At 60.9% G+C, this 15216-nt stretch overlaps 4 protein-coding genes and 2 non-coding genes across 10 annotated transcripts; 4 read left to right on the top strand and 2 right to left on the bottom strand.

Moving 5' to 3' along the window:
- Nucleotides 1-949: 949 nt before the first annotated feature.
- PROCA1 (protein interacting with cyclin A1) lies at nucleotides 950-4948 on the bottom strand. Its single transcript, XM_074557322.1, has 4 exons — nucleotides 4429-4948; nucleotides 3128-3260; nucleotides 1569-1703; nucleotides 950-1486 (listed from the first exon to the last, which is right to left on the bottom strand). The coding sequence occupies exons 1-4, from the start codon at nucleotides 4946-4948 to the stop codon at nucleotides 1006-1008; spliced, it is 1269 nt and encodes a 422-aa protein (XP_074413423.1). The 3' UTR covers nucleotides 950-1005.
- An 806-nt stretch (nucleotides 4949-5754) lies between these two features.
- On the top strand, nucleotides 5755-7525 carry LOC141731399 (adenine phosphoribosyltransferase-like). 5 transcript variants are annotated; one of them, XM_074556747.1, is made up of 6 exons: nucleotides 5755-6200; nucleotides 6343-6479; nucleotides 6605-6698; nucleotides 6782-6928; nucleotides 7009-7104; nucleotides 7194-7525. In XM_074556747.1, exons 1-6 carry the CDS (start codon nucleotides 5975-5977, stop codon nucleotides 7319-7321), a joined length of 828 nt encoding a protein of 275 aa, XP_074412848.1. In that variant the 5' UTR covers nucleotides 5755-5974; the 3' UTR covers nucleotides 7322-7525. The 5 variants fall into 5 exon arrangements, with proteins under 5 accessions (XP_074412848.1, XP_074412846.1, XP_074412849.1 ...); XM_074556745.1 differs by having other exon boundaries at nucleotides 5759-6200; nucleotides 6334-6479; XM_074556748.1 differs by having other exon boundaries at nucleotides 6066-6200; nucleotides 6334-6483.
- RAB34 (RAB34, member RAS oncogene family) lies at nucleotides 7523-10873 on the bottom strand. The gene is made up of 11 exons (XM_074556751.1): nucleotides 10756-10873; nucleotides 9992-10095; nucleotides 9820-9911; nucleotides 9034-9099; nucleotides 8766-8867; nucleotides 8634-8698; nucleotides 8500-8551; nucleotides 8289-8370; nucleotides 8119-8209; nucleotides 7922-8032; nucleotides 7523-7834 (listed from the first exon to the last, which is right to left on the bottom strand). The coding sequence occupies exons 2-11, from the start codon at nucleotides 10043-10045 to the stop codon at nucleotides 7767-7769; spliced, it is 783 nt and encodes a 260-aa protein (XP_074412852.1). The 5' UTR covers nucleotides 10046-10095; nucleotides 10756-10873; the 3' UTR covers nucleotides 7523-7766.
- A 207-nt stretch (nucleotides 10874-11080) lies between these two features.
- Nucleotides 11081-13123, top strand: RPL23A (ribosomal protein L23a). Its single transcript, XM_074556752.1, has 5 exons — nucleotides 11081-11239; nucleotides 11657-11837; nucleotides 12070-12246; nucleotides 12601-12670; nucleotides 13062-13123. Exons 1-5 carry the CDS (start codon nucleotides 11215-11217, stop codon nucleotides 13074-13076), a joined length of 468 nt encoding a protein of 155 aa, XP_074412853.1. The 5' UTR covers nucleotides 11081-11214; the 3' UTR covers nucleotides 13077-13123.
- On the top strand, nucleotides 11929-11999 carry LOC113460092 (small nucleolar RNA Z17). Its single transcript, XR_003381800.1, has one exon. It is a non-coding gene; the product is annotated as a small nucleolar RNA Z17 (small nucleolar RNA).
- LOC113460090 (small nucleolar RNA SNORD42) lies at nucleotides 12460-12525 on the top strand. Its single transcript, XR_003381798.1, has one exon. It is a non-coding gene; the product is annotated as a small nucleolar RNA SNORD42 (small nucleolar RNA).
- Nucleotides 13124-15216: the final 2093 nt, after the last annotated feature.

Here is a 15216-nt window from a genome sequence, read left to right as displayed (position 1 = left end):
TCCGCGTGCCCCCTGTCCGTGCTTCCTGCCGGGATGCTGTGGCTGCCACAGGGGCTTTGCAACCACAAAGGAAGCAGTGCCTTCCTCCACCCTTGGAATTCCCCCCTGGCCCCGTGTGATCCGCTTATTTCAGGGATTTGGGATTGCACTGCACGCTCCTCAGTGTGGGCTTTGCTGTTGGCTTGGCTCCTGGCGCTCCGGCTCTGTCCAATGCTGGTGTTTGGTGCTGGTGCAGGAAAATCTTTCCACCACCTCAGCAGGGCACTGGGCTGAGCCATGCTCCACCCTTGGAAGCATTTGGAGGAGTTGGTGGCCGTGCCCTGTTCCCTGCTCCTGGCTACAGGGCCCAGGCAGGGTCCCCACCCAGCAGGAAGGGACACAGGCAGCTCTCCGTGCCCCAGCTCTTCCCAGGCAGCGTCTGCCTTTGTCCCAGGGCTGGAAAAGTGTCTGCTGTCCCACTCTAAGGAGCTCTGCAGGCATTTGGGGAGCCTTCAGGGAGGGCCAAGCCCCTGTTCCTCCCCAAGGAAGGGAGAAGGAGTTGATGCTGGTGTGGGAGCATGGGAAAGGCAAGGCATTAAGAGGATGAGAGGGCTTGGGTGGTGCAGTTCAGAGAACTCCCAGAGAAAATGAGATGCCTGAGGAGCTGGAATTTAACCCCCTAGAAGGGGAGCGAAAACGGGCTCAGCCCTGCTGCCAGCATGTGGCCAAGAGCTCTGTCCCCAGTGTCAGGACAATGACATGGACTGAGAGGAGCAGTGAGGAACTGCTCAAACCCTGGATCCCCACCCAGCTCTGTCCCCAGTGCCAGGATGGTGACATGGACTGAGGGGAGCAGTGAGGGACAGCTCAAACCTCTGGATCCCATCCAGCTCTAGGTCTTCCATGATGGGATTTCCCCTGGATGCTGCCCCAGTGCCATCCTTTCCCCCACAGACAAAACCAAGGATGCTTGAGCAGATGTGAATTTATTTCACAGCCAGGACCCGTGCAGGGCTCAGGGAGGACTCAGAGCTGCAGCTCTCGTGCAGGCTCAGCCTCAGTTTTACTTTTCAGCCTCTTCTTTCTGTTCCTCTCCTTCCTCCTCCTCTTCCCGCTGGTGGTGGGGACAGGGGAGGGAGTGGCTGGCACTGGCTCCCTGCCCGCTCCCTCCCGTGCTGGGGCATCGCTCAGGATGGTGTTGGATGATGGCAGCAGGGCCCAGGGATCAGCAGGGCCAGCAGGATGGCTCCGCACCCTCTTTTCAGAAGAGCCTTTCTTTTTCAGACCTTTCCCCTTATTCTTCTTATCTTTCTTCCTCTTCCTCTCTTTCTTGCCTGCCTTGGGGGCTGTCCCGGTGTGATGATCCCCTGGGAGCTCATGATGATCCCACGGGGGGCTCAGGGGGACTCCCCTGGGCCTGGCTGCCCTGTCGATGAGCTCTCCCCCAAACTCATACAGCACCGGCTCTCGGGGCACCGCCACGGCCACCGTGTTGTACGCCCTGCACCTGCCAAAACCCAGGAGGCACCACAGGCTGGGACCAACCCCACAGGGCAGGGGGACAGTCCCCAGGGCAGGGGGGCACTCACCAGACATAGAGATAGGGCTCCACACACTCCTCCCTGTAGGTGAACTCAAAGCAGGGCACCTGGATGACGTTGAAGAAGGCCTGGCCCACCGCGCGCGAGGCCGTGTCGTTCACCTGCCGCAGGCACTGCTTCAACCTGCGGGGACACAGCCAGCTCAGGGGGTGCCTGTGCCCCTGACACACCAGTGTGCTGTGCTTCTCACACACCAGTGTCCTGTGCCCCTGACACACCAGTGTGCTGTGCCCGACACACCAGTGTGCTGTGCCTCTCACACACCAGAGTCCTGTGCCCCTGACACACCAGTGTGCTGTGCCCGACACACCAGTGTGCTGTGCCTCTCACACACCAGAGTCCTGTGCCCCTGACACACCAGTGTCCTGTGCCCGACACACCAGTGTGCTGTGCCTCTCACACACCAGTGTCCTGTGCCTCTCACACACCAGTGTGCTGTGCTTCTCACGCACCAGTGTGCTGTGCCTCTCACGCACCAGTGTGCTGTGCCTCTCACGCACCAGTGTGCTGTGCTTCTCACACACCAGAGTCCTGTGCCTCTCACACACCAGTGTGCTGTGCCCGACACACCAGTGTGCTGTGCCTCTCACACACCAGTGTGCTGTGCCTCTCACGCACCAGTGTGCTGTGCTTCTCACACACCAGAGTCCTGTGCCTCTCACACACCAGTGTGCTGTGCCTCTCACACACCCGTGTGCTGTGCCTCTCACACACCAGCATGCCAATCTGCTACCCGGGCTTACCTGAGGCCCTACTGGAAATGTGCCTGAATGCTAACGGTTGTCACAGACATCTTTTGTGAAAATCTTTTTCTTTAAGATTTTTCTTTCTGAGAAGCTAAGAAGCCTCAGGAACAAGAGGTAAACGATGGTTATCTGCTGCTGTGGAATGCAACAGGTGGATCTGTGATTGGTCTTGTGTAGATGTTTGGAATTAGTGACCTCTCTCTCTCTCTGTCTGAGCCACAGACCTTTGTTTTCATTCCTTTCTATTCTTAGCTTAGCTAGCCTTCTGAGATGAAACTTTTCCTTCTATACTTTTAGTATAGTTTTAATGTAATACATATCATAAAATAATAAATCAAGCCTTCTGAACATAGAGTCAACATTCTCATCTGTTCCCTCCCTGAAAACCCCTGTGAACACGGTCACAAAGGGTCACTATGGTAAAGTGAACATGGAGGTATACCAGCCCTCTCATTTCCTAGTACTTAGAAAAGCAGGAATCAAACCTACACTAGGGGAATCAAAACCCTCCATACATCCTTTATGTTACTTTCTAGTAGGGTGAGCTAAACAAGCTATGGGGCCCATACCCCGAAAATGATGGTTCAACTCCTTCCCCTGCTAATGAACCCCCAAGCAAATCTAATCTTCATCATTAGCCTAGGAACAACCATTACTATCTCAAGTAACCACTGAATTATGGCCTTGAAATCACACACTCGCCATCCTCCCATTAATCTCAAACCCATCACCCATGAGCATTGAAGCTGCCACCCCCCGGGGGGGTGCCCAGGTGCCCCGGGGCAGTTTGGGGACGCTCACCGGAGGTCGCAGTCGCAGTGGCTGATGGTGTGCCAGCGCAGGTTGCGGTAGCCGTAGCGCGCCGTGAACGGGTGGATGACGTGCTGGCAGTGGTCGTGCTCCCGGCAGCAGCGATCCGTGTCCCGGTGCTCCCCTGCAGGGAAACGGGGCTGCAGGCAGGGCTGGGGCTGGGCTGGGGTCAGGATTGGATTGGGCTGGGGCTGGGCTGGGCCAGTGCTAGGGTTAGGATTGGATTGGGCTGACATGCATGGAATGATACTGGGGTGGGTAAGGATGAATGGGTTCAGCTGGATCAGTGCTTGGGTGGGGACAAGGCTGGCACTGGCTGTGCCAACACCATACTGGGAATGAGACTGGGGTCCTGGACAGGGCCACAAGAGGGTTTAGGCTGAGATGAGGATAGCAACAGGGAGTGGGGCAGTATTGGGATGGGGACTGGGGTAGGTAAGGATGGGTGGGAAGGGCTCAGCTGGATCAGCATTTGGATGAGGACAAGGCTGGCACTGGCTGTGCCAACACCACACTGGAGATCAGACTGAGGTCCTGGAGCAGTACCACAAGAGGTTTTAAGCTGAGATGAGGATAGCAACAGGGAGTGGAGCAGTACTGGGGTGGGCTTTGAATATATACCAAGAAATAAATAAAAGGCGAGTAGTCCATTGGCAAAAGAAGATCTGCACTTGCGAACTGAGTCTTCCTTTCCACTCAGTTTCAGCCATAATTCTTAAGTGCAATGTCAGGATCCACCTCTTTGTTAGGCCAAGTAATTTGCAAAGCATAATTCCTCACTGATTTCCTATCTTAAATAATGAAGGTTTTGTAGGGCCAGAAGAGAGGGGAAGAGTGTGAGAAGGTATTTTCCTAATGGTCAGCCCTACAGGAGAAGTTTGGATCAAAATATCGGTCAGAAAAACAGGAAGAGATGATGAAGCCCTGGGATGGGCACTGGAATGGCAGCAGGATGGACCACAGAGTAGGCTGGGGATAGAGGGTGGATCAAGAGTGGAGCAGCACCAGAAAGAATTGTGATAGAGGCTAGGCAGAGGTGAACTGGGGTTGGACTGGTGATTGGATGGGGACTGAACTGGGACAGGCAGGGATTGAACTAGGGATTGAACAGGGGCTGGAGAGGACCAGTACTGGGATGGACTGGATTGGGATTGGTAAAGACTGACCCAGCGATGGGTTGGGGATGGGATGGGATGGAATTGGAAAGGATGGAAGGGAGTGGGATGGGATGAGAAGGGACGGGATGAGGTGGGATGGGAAGATAGATGTAGCAGCATCCCTGCCGCCCTTACCCAGCTGCTCGTAGCTGTCCGCGTTGCTGCCCGCCCCGCACCACAGCGTCCCGGGGTAGGTGAGCCCGCGGCGGGCGCGGGGCCGTCCCGGCGGGGCCGCTCCGGGCGCAGGCGGCAACAGGAGGAAGAAGAGGAGGAGGAGGAGGAGGAGGCGGCAGAGCAGCCCCGGGGCGCACATGGCACCGCGCCGCTCTCCGCCGTGGGGCCGCCTTATAGAGCAGCGCAGCCCGCCCACGCGGGGCGGCCCGGCACGGCTTGGCACGGCCCGGCACGGCGCGGAGGGTCCCGCAGAGCCGGGGCGCTGCCGCCGCTCCCGCCGCACGTCCCGCGGGAAAGGGCTCAGCCCTGCCGTGGGACCGGCCCCGTTGCTGTGGCAGCCGGTGGGGTGATGTGCCGGGGCCGGTAACGAGCCGGCCACAAACCCCCGCCCCGTGACGCGCCCGCCCCGCACAGCCCCCGGCCCGGAGCGGCCCCCGACGGGAGAACGATGCTCCCGGCATCCCTGTGTCCATCCCTGCATCCCTGTGTCCCTGCATCCTTGCGTCCATCCCTGAATCCCTGCATCCCTGCGTCCCTGCATCCCTGTGTCCCTGTGTCCATCCCTGCATCCCTTCATCCCTGCATCCATCCCTGCCTCCCTCCCCGAGGATTCTCTGTGCAGCCCCGGATCCCGGCCCACGGATGCTCCCTGAATCCCCCCGTCCCTTCCCGTGGTGCTCCCCGCATCGGCACCTCCCTGTGAGGGTGTTCACAGGGGTCTGAGGATGAGGGAAGGGACGAGGATCTGACTCCATGTTTCAGAAGGCTTGATTTAGTATTTTATGATATATATTATATTAGAACTATACTTAAAGAATAGAAGAAATTATTTAATCAGAAGGCTGGCCAAGAATAGAAAAGGAAGAAAGATAAAGCTTGTGGCTTGAACATAAAGTCCAAGACAGCTGACTGTGATTGGCCATTAATAAGAAACAACCAACATGGGCCAACCTGTTGCATTCCACAGCAGCAGATAATAATTGTTTGCATTTTGTTCCCGAGGCCTCTCAGCTTCTCAGGAGAAAAAGTCCTAAGGAAAGGATTTTCCATAAAAGATGTCTGTGACACCTCCCCGTGCCCCATGAGTGCGTGCTGCATCCCCATGTCCCATCCCGGGGTTGCTCCCTGTGGCCCCACATCCCATCCCACGGATGTGCCTTCCCCAGGCCAGCCCAGAGCCGGTCCCAGCCGGGCTGGCCGCCCACTCTGCCATTCCCAGAGCGCTGCCAGGGCTGTCCCTCCCGTCCAGCTCCTGCCCCCGAGCCCATTGGCAGTCAGGACACAGCCCTGGCTCAGTGGGACGCTGTGGCAGCCAGCTCCCAGCAGGGCAGGACAGTGCCTGGACACCCCAACGGGGACGTGCATGGCCTCAAAAAATCCCTGTGCTGCCCAAGACCACCCAAAGCTGCAGGAAACCCCTCTGAGCATCCCCCTGGCTGGCTGACCCAGGGTGCCACCCCACTGTGCCACCCACAGCTGGTGCTGGGGACACTCATGTGGGGTACAAATGCCACAGCCTCATTTCTTCCCAGCACAGCCCTGCCTGGCTGGGACAGCAGAGCCAGTGGGGGACATCAGTGTCCCATGGGAAGGGTTCCTGCCTGGCTCTGTCCCAGTGTCCAGCTGGCCGAGGGCGCTGGCCCAGTGCCACAGGGGCTGCCCCTGCTCAGCTGTCGCTGTCTGTGACGCTCCTGCGACGCTCCTGCTCGGCTCAGCCCTGCCACCAGCACCAGGTATGGAGCCAGAACGGGAGCCCTGGGCCTTGGGGTGCCACGTGTGGCTGTGGGTGTCAGTGTGGCTGTGGGTGTGGGTGGCGGGCACCAGGCCATGGGGAGGTGGGGAGGTCTCACCCCCCTTCATGCTCAGTGCTTGCAGTGCCTGCAGTCCCCACGCATGGACCTGTGCCACGTCCCTGCCACCCGGGAGAAGGGCTGGTACCTGGCACTGATGGCTCCCAACGTCAAAGGTCCCAACTATGCCTGGCTGGACCCGTCCCGGCTCTACTGCCACCCGCAAGTACCCAGTGCCCGGGGTGGATGGCATCCACGGGGTGCCCAGGGTGGGCTGCACCTCTCCAGGGGCTGCTGGGGCGCCCACGGGGGGCTGCCCACACCCAGCCCCTCCACTCTCCCCCCAGGGCTTGCAGGACTGCGTGGCCGACCTGCTGCAGCCCTTCCAGGGAGATGCCATCGACATGGTGGCCGGCATCGACGCCATGGGCTTCATCCTGGGTGAGCAGGGCACGGCTCACAGGCGAGCACAGCGTCCCTGCCCCTTGTCCTGGGGGTCCTGACGGTGCTGTGCCCACCTGCAGGCGCTGCAGCCGCTGCCACCCTGCGCAAAGGCTTCCTGGCCATCCGCAAGGCCGGGCACCTGTGCGTGCACACAGAGGCTCAGCCCTACAGCGACTACTCGGGCCAGCAGAAGCTGATGGAGATCCGCACCGATGCCATCACACCAGGTTAGCCAGGGGGGTGCTGCCCTTTTGGGGGGCTGCAGGGTGGGCACGGGGCAATAATGCACAGCCTCTCCCCCCTCCAGGCCTGCGCATCCTCCTGGTGGATCAGTGGGTTGAAACTGGGGGCACCATGAGAGCGGCCATCGAGCTGGTGGAGCGGCTGGGCGGGGTCGTGGCAGGTAGGAGAGGGCACCCATGGGTGCAGTGGGACACCACTCACTCCCACAGGCTGTGGTGGGCAGCGCTGAGCCCCGCTGTGTCCCCACAGGGGTTGCTGCCATCTGCATGGAGAACAGCAAGGGAGGGAAGTGGATCCAGGAGCGCTACAAGTGCTCCCACTGCATCCCCCCACGCCTGCAGCCCCGCTTCGACCAGCACCAGCTGGGCTGGGACTGACGTGGCAGTGTCACCTCGTGTGTCCCCCTGAGAGGGACACATCCCCCCTGGCTCTGCAGGACAGGGATGCTCCTTGGTGGCAAAGGAACTCGTCCTCAGTGGCAGCCATCCATCCTCCTGTGAGCCTGTGAGCCTGGGGGCTGCACCCAGGGACAGGGACACCCACAGCCAGCCCCAGCCCCCTGCCCCCAGCCCCACGCCTTTCTTACAAAGCATAAAAAAGATTTTATTAAGACAAAAGGGAGCCCGAAGGCATCTCCTCCTGCAAGCAGTACCTGGGTTTGCATAGCTGCAGGAGCCACATGGGTGCTCCTGTGTGCCCCAGCCGGGGTGCCCAGGCAGGCCAGGGGTGCCCAGGCTGGCCAGGAGTGGCAGGGACGTCCCCTCGGGGCCGGCCGGGGTCGCCCCTCTTTGGTCCAGAGCACGGAGGGGTTGGGGCTGTCCCTCACTGGCAGCACTTGGGTTTCTTGCGGGGCGTGGACAGGTACAGGTCGCTCTCCTTGCTGCTGATGCCTGAGGGGCAGAGGAAGGAGGGAGGGTGGCTGTGAGGGTGGGGGGACACGGGGGCCGCCCGGGCGGGGCTGGCCGGGGATTACTCACGCACGGTGTCGCCGATGCTGCGGGCGCCGCTGCCGCGCTCCAGCTCGGCCAGCACGCTGCTCTCAAAGGTCAGTGCCGCCACTCGGAAGAAGAAATCCCGCACGTTCTCCCCTGCCCCACGGGAGGAAGAGACCCCCTGAGTGCCCCCCGGGCTGGCTGATGTGGGATCTGCATTTCCCCACCCCGCTGGGACTCACCAGTGAGCGAGGACACAGCCCAGTACTCGGCCTGCATCTCCTGGGCCACCTTGAGGGCGTCCTTCTCCATCAGGCTGTACTGAGCCGGGGTCTGCCAACCAGGCCGGGCACGGGTGGGTGACAGGGACAGCCAGGGCACAGCCTGCCCACAGGGAGGGGGACACACTCACGCTCAGATCCTTCTTGGAGCCCACCAGGAAGAGGATCACGTTGGATGGGTCGTTCTCCTTCAGGGCGTCAGCCAGCCACTGCCTGCGGAGCCACTGTCACCAGCTGGTGGCCAAGCACTGCTCACACAGCACAGCAGCCCCACAGCCCCTCTCTGTCCCTAAGGTCCCCACGCTCATCCCTGTCCCCTCCTCTTGGCCATGTGTCACCTACCGTGTGTGCTCCAGGGACCCCACGTCGTTGACATCGAAGACAATGACGATGGCTGGGGAGGAAGGAGGGTGAGATGGGGACAGGGACAGGGACAGGGACAGAGGGAGGGCGGCTGGGCTGCAGGGGGAGCTCACCCTGTGCTCCCCGGTAGTAGGTGGAGGCGATGCACTTGAAACGCTCCTGGCCGGCCGTGTCCCACCTGGGGGGGTGTGGGAGGTGAGGGGGGGCCGCAGGGGTGAGTGGGGAGGGGGCTGGCCAACACTCACAGCTGCAGGCTGAAGGGCACCCCCAGCACCTCGAACCGCTCCATCTCGAAATCCACGCCGATGGTCGCCTTGTAGTTCTTGTCAAAAGTGTCCTTGCAAAACCTGGGGGGAGTCAGGGGGGTATCAACATCCCCTGACCCCTGTGGGGGCTCAGTGCCCCCCGTCCCCGGGCCAGAGCTGGGTTCAGCCCAAGGCGCTGCTGCCCTTTGGGAGAGGGATCACTTCCCCCCTCTCCATCCCCTCCGAGCCTCCCCGGGGCTCCCGTTACCGATTGATCAGGCATGTTTTCCCCACCGAGAGATCGCCCACCACGATGATCTTGGATATCTTGAACCTGCAGCGAGGGGGACACGCGGGGGCTCAGCAGGGTAGGGGGCACCCCCGGGCTGTCCCCGAGGTGTTTGTGCTGGTCCCATCATCCCCGCTCGGCCCCTCGTGTCCGAAGAGCTCCGCATCCCGGCCCTCCGCGGCTCCTCCCGTACCCCCGTTGCTCCTATAGTGTCCCTCCGGTGTCCCCCCCGCCCCGCATCCCCGCCCCGCCGCAGCTCATCCCAGACGCCCGCGATCCTCCGGTGTCCCTTCGGTGTCCCCTCGGTGTCCTCCCGCCCCGCATCCCGGTCCTGCCGCGGCTCATCCCGGAGCCCCCCGTGCTCTCCCGGAGTCCCCCCGGTGTCCCTCCCGTTCCGCATCCCGAACCCCCATGCTCCTCTGGTGTCCCCCGGTGTCCCCCCCGCGGTTCACCGCGGATCCTCGTACTCCCCGGAGTCCCCCCGTGTCCCCTCCCGGTTCATCTCGGACCCCCGAGCTCCCCCGGTGTCCCCCCGGTGTCCCTCCCCCGGTTCATCCCGGATCCCCGCTCCCGCCCCGCTCTCCCCGTGTCCCCCCCGCTCCGCATTCCAGCGCCGTGACGCAGGGCTCGGCACCGGGCAGCGCCGGCAGCCACGCGGCGCCCACGCCGGGATCCCCTCGGGACCCCCACCCGGGGCTGGCAGCACCGCGGGTCCCTGTCACCCCCCCAGGCCGAGAGCAGGGACCCCGAGCCCGCGGGACAGACCCCACGGTGCCCGTCCGCTGCTGCTGGCAGGCTCCGGCCACCGTGGGGTGGAAGGCGGGGCGGGCGTGCAGGGCGGCCTCCTTGCGGAAACACTGCGAGGGGACAAAGGGGGACAGCGGGGTGAGCGCGGGGCTCGGCGGGGACAGCCCGGGGTGGCGGGGCCCCCTCTCACCGCTGGCAGCTCGGCGATGACCCGGTCCCTGCGCACCGGGGCCAGCACGTTCATGGTCCGTGGGTGGCCGGGGCAGCGGGGATGGGATGAGGGTCAGGCGGGGTCTGGGGACACAGAGAGCAAGGGGTGGCCGTGTCCCCGTGTCACAGATGTCGCCATGAACAGCATTGTGGATCGTGGTTGTCGCCGTGTCCCCATGTGGGGCTGTCCCCTTATCCCACATTTTTCCCTTGTCCCTGTGTCCTGATTCCCCACGTCACCAAGGATGGCTGTCCCCACATCCCTGCCACCTCGAGGTCCTTGTCACCTCCCTGCCACCCCGAGCCCCTGCCTGTGGCTGTCCCACACCCTGTGTCCCAGCTGTCCCCGTGTCCCACATCCCGAGTGTGCCACCCCAGAGTGTCACTGTCCTCCTGTCCCCACGCGTCGCTGTCCCACACGCGTGTTCCAGCTGACCCCATGTCCCGCCACCCTCACATTCCCGCACACCCGGGTACCACTGTCCCCACGATCCACCCATCCATCCATCCCCGTGTCCCAGCTGTCCCCACGGCCACCCCAGGCTATGGCAGTCCCTGCCCCGCAGTCTGTCTGTCCCCAAGTGCCACCCAGCCCCATCCCCGTGTCCCGCCGCTCCTCGTGTGTCCCCCCCGTCCCGTGCACAGATCCCGCTGTCCCCTCGCCTCATCCCAGTCCAACATCCAGCTCTCCCCGCCTCGTCCCTGTCCCCACGGCGAGGGAATGAAGCGGGGTGTCCCCGTTACCGCCAACCTCCCAGCGTCGGTAGCGGTGCTCGGTGCTTCACGCCCAGTCCCGGAGTAACCGGCGTCCTGGCCCCTCCCACGCCCCCGAACAGGGGCGTGGGAGGGGCCAGGACGCCGGTTACTCCGGGACTGAGCCATTGCGCTGCTACCACCGCGGCGGGATCCCGGTAATCCCCCGCCACCCCGGGGCTCACCCCGGTCCCGCACCGCCACGACGGCGGGGAGGGACAGTAGCGTGCCAGACTACAACTCCCATGACGCCCTACGGCACGCAGGACAGCTCTGCGCGTGCGCGCAGGAGTCCCTCAGAGAGTACTACTACTACCGGCATGCTCCGAGGATGTCGCGAGAGTTGGGCCGGAGGGGTGGTGGGGATTCCTTCTTGCTCCCGCGAGATTTGGGGGTATAAGCCCGTGCTGCGCGGAGCGGGAGACCCCTTTCGGCTTCCGCCTGGCCAAGATGGCGCCCAAGGCGAAGAAGGAGGGTGAGGGCGCGGGGCGCTGGGTCCGGGTCGGGGTCTCCGGGCGGTGTGTGGGACCCCGCGGGGTGCTGGTGTATGTGGGGGGAGCCGGGCTGAACGAAGCGGGGAGTGGCGCAGGGTTGCAGCGCTGTGTTCAGCGCGGGCACGTGGAGGGGGTGGGAGAGGCCTGCTAGGTTGTCTGAGGGAGGTGGGGGGTGTTCCCATCTCGGTGCTAGGAATCCTGCGCGGCCAGGGAATGAGCGCCTTTTCCCGCACGGAAACGGGAGACTTTTAACTCAGTTGGGCATTTTGGGGGCTCCTCGTGGTTGGATGAGGGAGCGCGGGCCGCTGGGTGAGGTCCTGCCGGGGAAGCCGTGCCCGGCCGGGGAGCGCACCCCGACCTTGCACATCTGTGTGGCGCTGACTGAGCTCTCCCCACAGCTGTGCCTCCGAAGACAGAGGCTAAGGCAAAGGCGCTGAAGGCCAAGAAGGCCGTCCTGAAGGGGGTCCACAGCCACAAGAAGAAGAAGATCCGCACGTCGCCCACATTCCGCAGGCCCAAGACGCTGCGGCTGCGGAGGCAGCCCAAGTACCCCCGGAAAAGCGCCCCACGGAGAAACAAGTGCGTGTGGGGAGGGGGCTCTGCCCTGCAGGGGGGTTTGGGGGGTTGGAGCAGCCCCTGAATGGGCTGGTGTGGGGACTTGGTGGTTTGGGATGCAGGTGATGATTTTATGCGACCAAAGCCTGAGAGTTTGTGATTATAACCTTAGGTGACTGATGCACCCCAAAAAAAGCCCCTAAAATTCAGAGCAGCACCTACCAGCCCTCTGTTAATCACAGCATCTCTCTTGCAGGCTGGACCATTATGCCATTATCAAGTTCCCTCTGACCACAGAATCAGCGATGAAGAAGATTGAGGATAACAACACTCTGGTGTTCATCGTGGATGTCAAGGCAAACAAGCACCAGATCAAACAGGCTGTCAAGAAGCTGTATGATATCGATGTGGCCAAGGTCAACACGTTGATCAGGTGAGAAGGGGGAGGAGAACAGGTCCCTGGTGGCTGTGAGGTGCTTCATTTTGGCAGAAAATGGGAATACATGTGTGAGATTGAGCAGACGTGGGGTAAAGCTGCACTGCTAAGTGCAGCTTTGGACTGAGCACATCTTGGTAGAAGTGGGAAATGTTGGCAGAGCAGAGAGTTGGTTTCCTCAGGGAGCACTTCTGGCACCCTGGGAGTCCTGTGCAAATGATGTAAACTTCAATTTCACTGAGTAATGTGATGTTTCCAAAGGAACCACTGATGCACATGGGGGTTGCAGGAATGTGGAGCAGGGGGGAGGGAGGGGTTGTCTCTGTCCTGATGCCTCCTCTTCCTCTCTAGGCCTGATGGAGAGAAGAAAGCTTACGTCCGACTGGCTCCTGACTATGATGCACTGGATGTGGCCAACAAGGTGAGATCTCTTTGAAATTTGGAAGGTTTTTTTTGCACCTTGTCTCGTGTCTCTTCCACTGATTGTTCTTCATGAGGTATTTGTGTGGTGGCACTTATGTGGCCCTGTAGCCAGACAGGATGTGAGTGCTGAGGAGCCACGTTCTCAGTCAGTTCAAGGTGATTGAGGCAGGCAGGAGGCAGAGGTGTTGCACAGTGGAGCAGGGGGATGCACAGCACAAGGATCACTGTGGGATGAGTGTACAAAGAGGGTGTGTGAAGCTCTTGGGCAGGTCTGGGAGGAGGAAGCCTTGGAGGACAGGAATCCTGGGGAGATGCAGTGATGTCTGTGGTGGAGGCTCTGCCTTTCTGCCACCATAACATCTGTTTTAACATCCTTTGCTTCTTTCCAGATTGGAATCATCTAAACTGCATCTGCCGGGGACTGTACAGACTAATAAACATCGTGACACCACTGAGGGCTCCTGTGTTCTGTGAGAGAGGGAGCACCCAGCAAAGTCCTGGGGCTTCACTTCTTTAAAGGGGCTCCTCCTTCCCTTCCTGCAGTGGGTGGGCAGAGCTGACTGCTCCACCCGAGGGTTTGCAGGGGCACTGCTGCCCTGCTCAGAGGTGTCTGAGATCCTGTCAGCATGAGGTGACACCTAAATCTCAAATATCTCTGCATTTACCCCCAGGCCTCTTGTGTCTTGCCTTTTCTTGCACAGGGTAATTGGGGATGTGTTTGTGATCAGTGTTTTGGGTGTCCCACATCACTTCCTTGTGCAGCAGAGCCACAACAAAAACCTGTCAGTGGCTCTGATGTGACACAGGTGACCTGTCACACCATTTCCCCAGCCTATCAGCTCTCTGCTTATGCTGCAGGTTCACTTTGAGCCCTCCTGCTAATCCAGCAGTGGAGGCTTTGTGGGTTTTTCTGGCACAATCTCCACTCCATGTGCTTGCAGCGTGTGAGTTTCCCTGTTGCTGTTCCTCACGGGGTTCACTGTCCTCAGGGTTGTTTCCAAATACTGCTGTTGCTGCCTCTGCCTGTTTGGCTGTAAGTCTCCAGGTGAAACCAGATTTTAGAGTGTTTGGAGTCAGGAGAATGTGGAGCACTGGGTGAGCAGGGAGTGACTGGGGAGTTATGGAAAAGTCTCCAGGGTACTTGAGCTTAAGTACATACTTAGACTCGACTGCGAAAGATGATGAAAGCCCTGACCAAATATTGATTGGGGTAATTGGGCTCTTTAACGGTGGGACACAGAGTTCCTCCAGGCCTCTTGTGGAGGGTGGCAGGTTCCCAGGACAGTGGGGGATGGAAAGCAGGAGCTGCTCTCAGGTGGAGCTTTTTGCTGGGCTGTGTGGCCCTGGCCTGACACCCCTCACCTGGGCTGGGGGGAGGCGGGCAGGAGGTGCTCCCTGCCTGCTGTAAGGGGTTAAAAACTGCCTGGAAGGAGGAGTGCTGCTTCCCTGGTACCACCAACCCTGTGGGTGCATGGCAGCAGGGTGCCCTGACCCCCCAGGCCACCTTTATACACACAGTCACCCCAAGAAAGATGTGGGAGAAATTGCCACTTTTGTAGCAAAGCTGCTGTGAGTGCTGGGCAAGGATTGGCTCTGGAGAGCCTGGATGTGCTGCAGGCAGAGGCTGGGAGGGATTCCACACCAGCATGACTTGCAGTCAGCCCTGGCCTTGGCTCAGCTCTGCCCAGTGGTGCTGCCCTGGTGCTTCACTGCCCTCTTGCTCCTGGCTGCCAGCCTGCCTGATCCTCAGCTGGGGATGCTCCTGCTGGAACCAGGAGGGCAACAGCAGGGAGCTGCCTCCTCTGGGAAGCTTTGTCATGCCTGGTCTGAGCCTGTGACCTGCTGGGACAGAGCTGTGTCTGCTTCAAGTAGAGAGGCAAGGGGGATTGTGCAGCAATAGGGGTGAGGGGAAAATTAACGTTTGAGCTTAGTTGTGATTGCAGATGCCATCATTTAAACTGCAGAGGCCACAAGGCTTCAGCTGCAGCTGGAAGATGCACACACAGCTGTTGGGATGTGCTGCTGAGAGCAAGGCTGGGCCCTGCCAGGGCTGCTGAGCTCTGCTTTGAGCATAGAGGGACCAGGAGCAGGTTTGGAGCTGGCATCGATTCCTGCCCACACTGTCCCAGCTATCACATCTCAGTTCCAGCTGCCAGGCTGCTCCTGGCACTGTGTCAGTGCACACCAGGGAGTCCCACCAGGATCCATCCACATCCTGTGGGTGTTTCCCAGCTCTCTGGTGGAAAGGTGATCCCCCACTGCCTCCCCTTAACCACTGGCTCATTTTAACCGCAGTTCTGTCTCTGCCTGAGCCGGGCAGGTGCTGGGGTGGGTGGGACACATCGTGTCCAAAGCAGGGGCTGGGCAGGAGTGCCTCTGAGCCCTGCTGCTAACTCTGATCCTGGAGCTGTTACCATCAGCAGGATTTGCCTCTCTGGTACTCCACAAGACCGGCTGAGCCAGTTCTGGGCCAGAGCTGAACCCCCCTTCTGCTCCCACTGCTCTGGGAGAGCTGCTGGAACCACCCTGGTCCTGTGGCTGCAG

Source organism: Zonotrichia albicollis, chromosome 22, assembly GCF_047830755.1.
Source record: "Zonotrichia albicollis isolate bZonAlb1 chromosome 22, bZonAlb1.hap1, whole genome shotgun sequence".
In the NCBI taxonomy this organism is placed as follows: domain Eukaryota; kingdom Metazoa; phylum Chordata; class Aves; order Passeriformes; family Passerellidae; genus Zonotrichia; species Zonotrichia albicollis.
This window is presented reverse-complemented; position numbering and strand designations above follow the sequence as displayed.

Bases quoted from the DNA above. Each gene is read 5' to 3' on its own strand.
- RAB34 (XM_074556751.1), bottom strand. From the start codon at position 10,045: ATGAACGTGCTGGCCCCGGTGCGCAGGGACCGGGTCATCGCCGAGCTG. The intron at 9,912-9,991 runs GTGAGAGGGGGC...GTCCCCTCGCAG, and splicing joins TCATCGCCGAGCTGCCAGCG to TGTTTCCGCAAGGAGGCCGC. The intron at 7,835-7,921 runs GTGAGTAATCCC...TCTGCCCCTCAG, and splicing joins CAGCATCGGCGACACCGTGC to GCATCAGCAGCAAGGAGAGC.
- LOC141731399 (XM_074556745.1), top strand. From the start codon at position 5,975: ATGCCACAGCCTCATTTCTTCCCAGCACAGCCCTGCCTGGCTGGGACA. The intron at 6,480-6,604 runs GCAAGTACCCAG...CTCTCCCCCCAG, and splicing joins TCCCGGCTCTACTGCCACCC to GGCTTGCAGGACTGCGTGGC. The intron at 6,929-7,008 runs GTTAGCCAGGGG...TCCCCCCTCCAG, and splicing joins CACCGATGCCATCACACCAG to GCCTGCGCATCCTCCTGGTG.
- RPL23A (XM_074556752.1), top strand. From the start codon at position 11,215: ATGGCGCCCAAGGCGAAGAAGGAGG. The intron at 11,240-11,656 runs GTGAGGGCGCGG...CTCTCCCCACAG, and splicing joins GCCCAAGGCGAAGAAGGAGG to CTGTGCCTCCGAAGACAGAG. The intron at 11,838-12,069 runs GTGCGTGTGGGG...TCTCTCTTGCAG, and splicing joins AGCGCCCCACGGAGAAACAA to GCTGGACCATTATGCCATTA.
- PROCA1 (XM_074557322.1), bottom strand. From the start codon at position 4,948: ATGCAGGGATGGACACAGGGATGCCGGGAGCATCGTTCTCCCGTCGGG. The intron at 3,261-4,428 runs GTAAGGGCGGCA...GTTTCCCTGCAG, and splicing joins GGACAGCTACGAGCAGCTGG to GGGAGCACCGGGACACGGAT. The intron at 1,704-3,127 runs GTGAGCGTCCCC...GTGTCCCCGCAG, and splicing joins CACTGCGACTGCGACCTCCG to GTTGAAGCAGTGCCTGCGGC.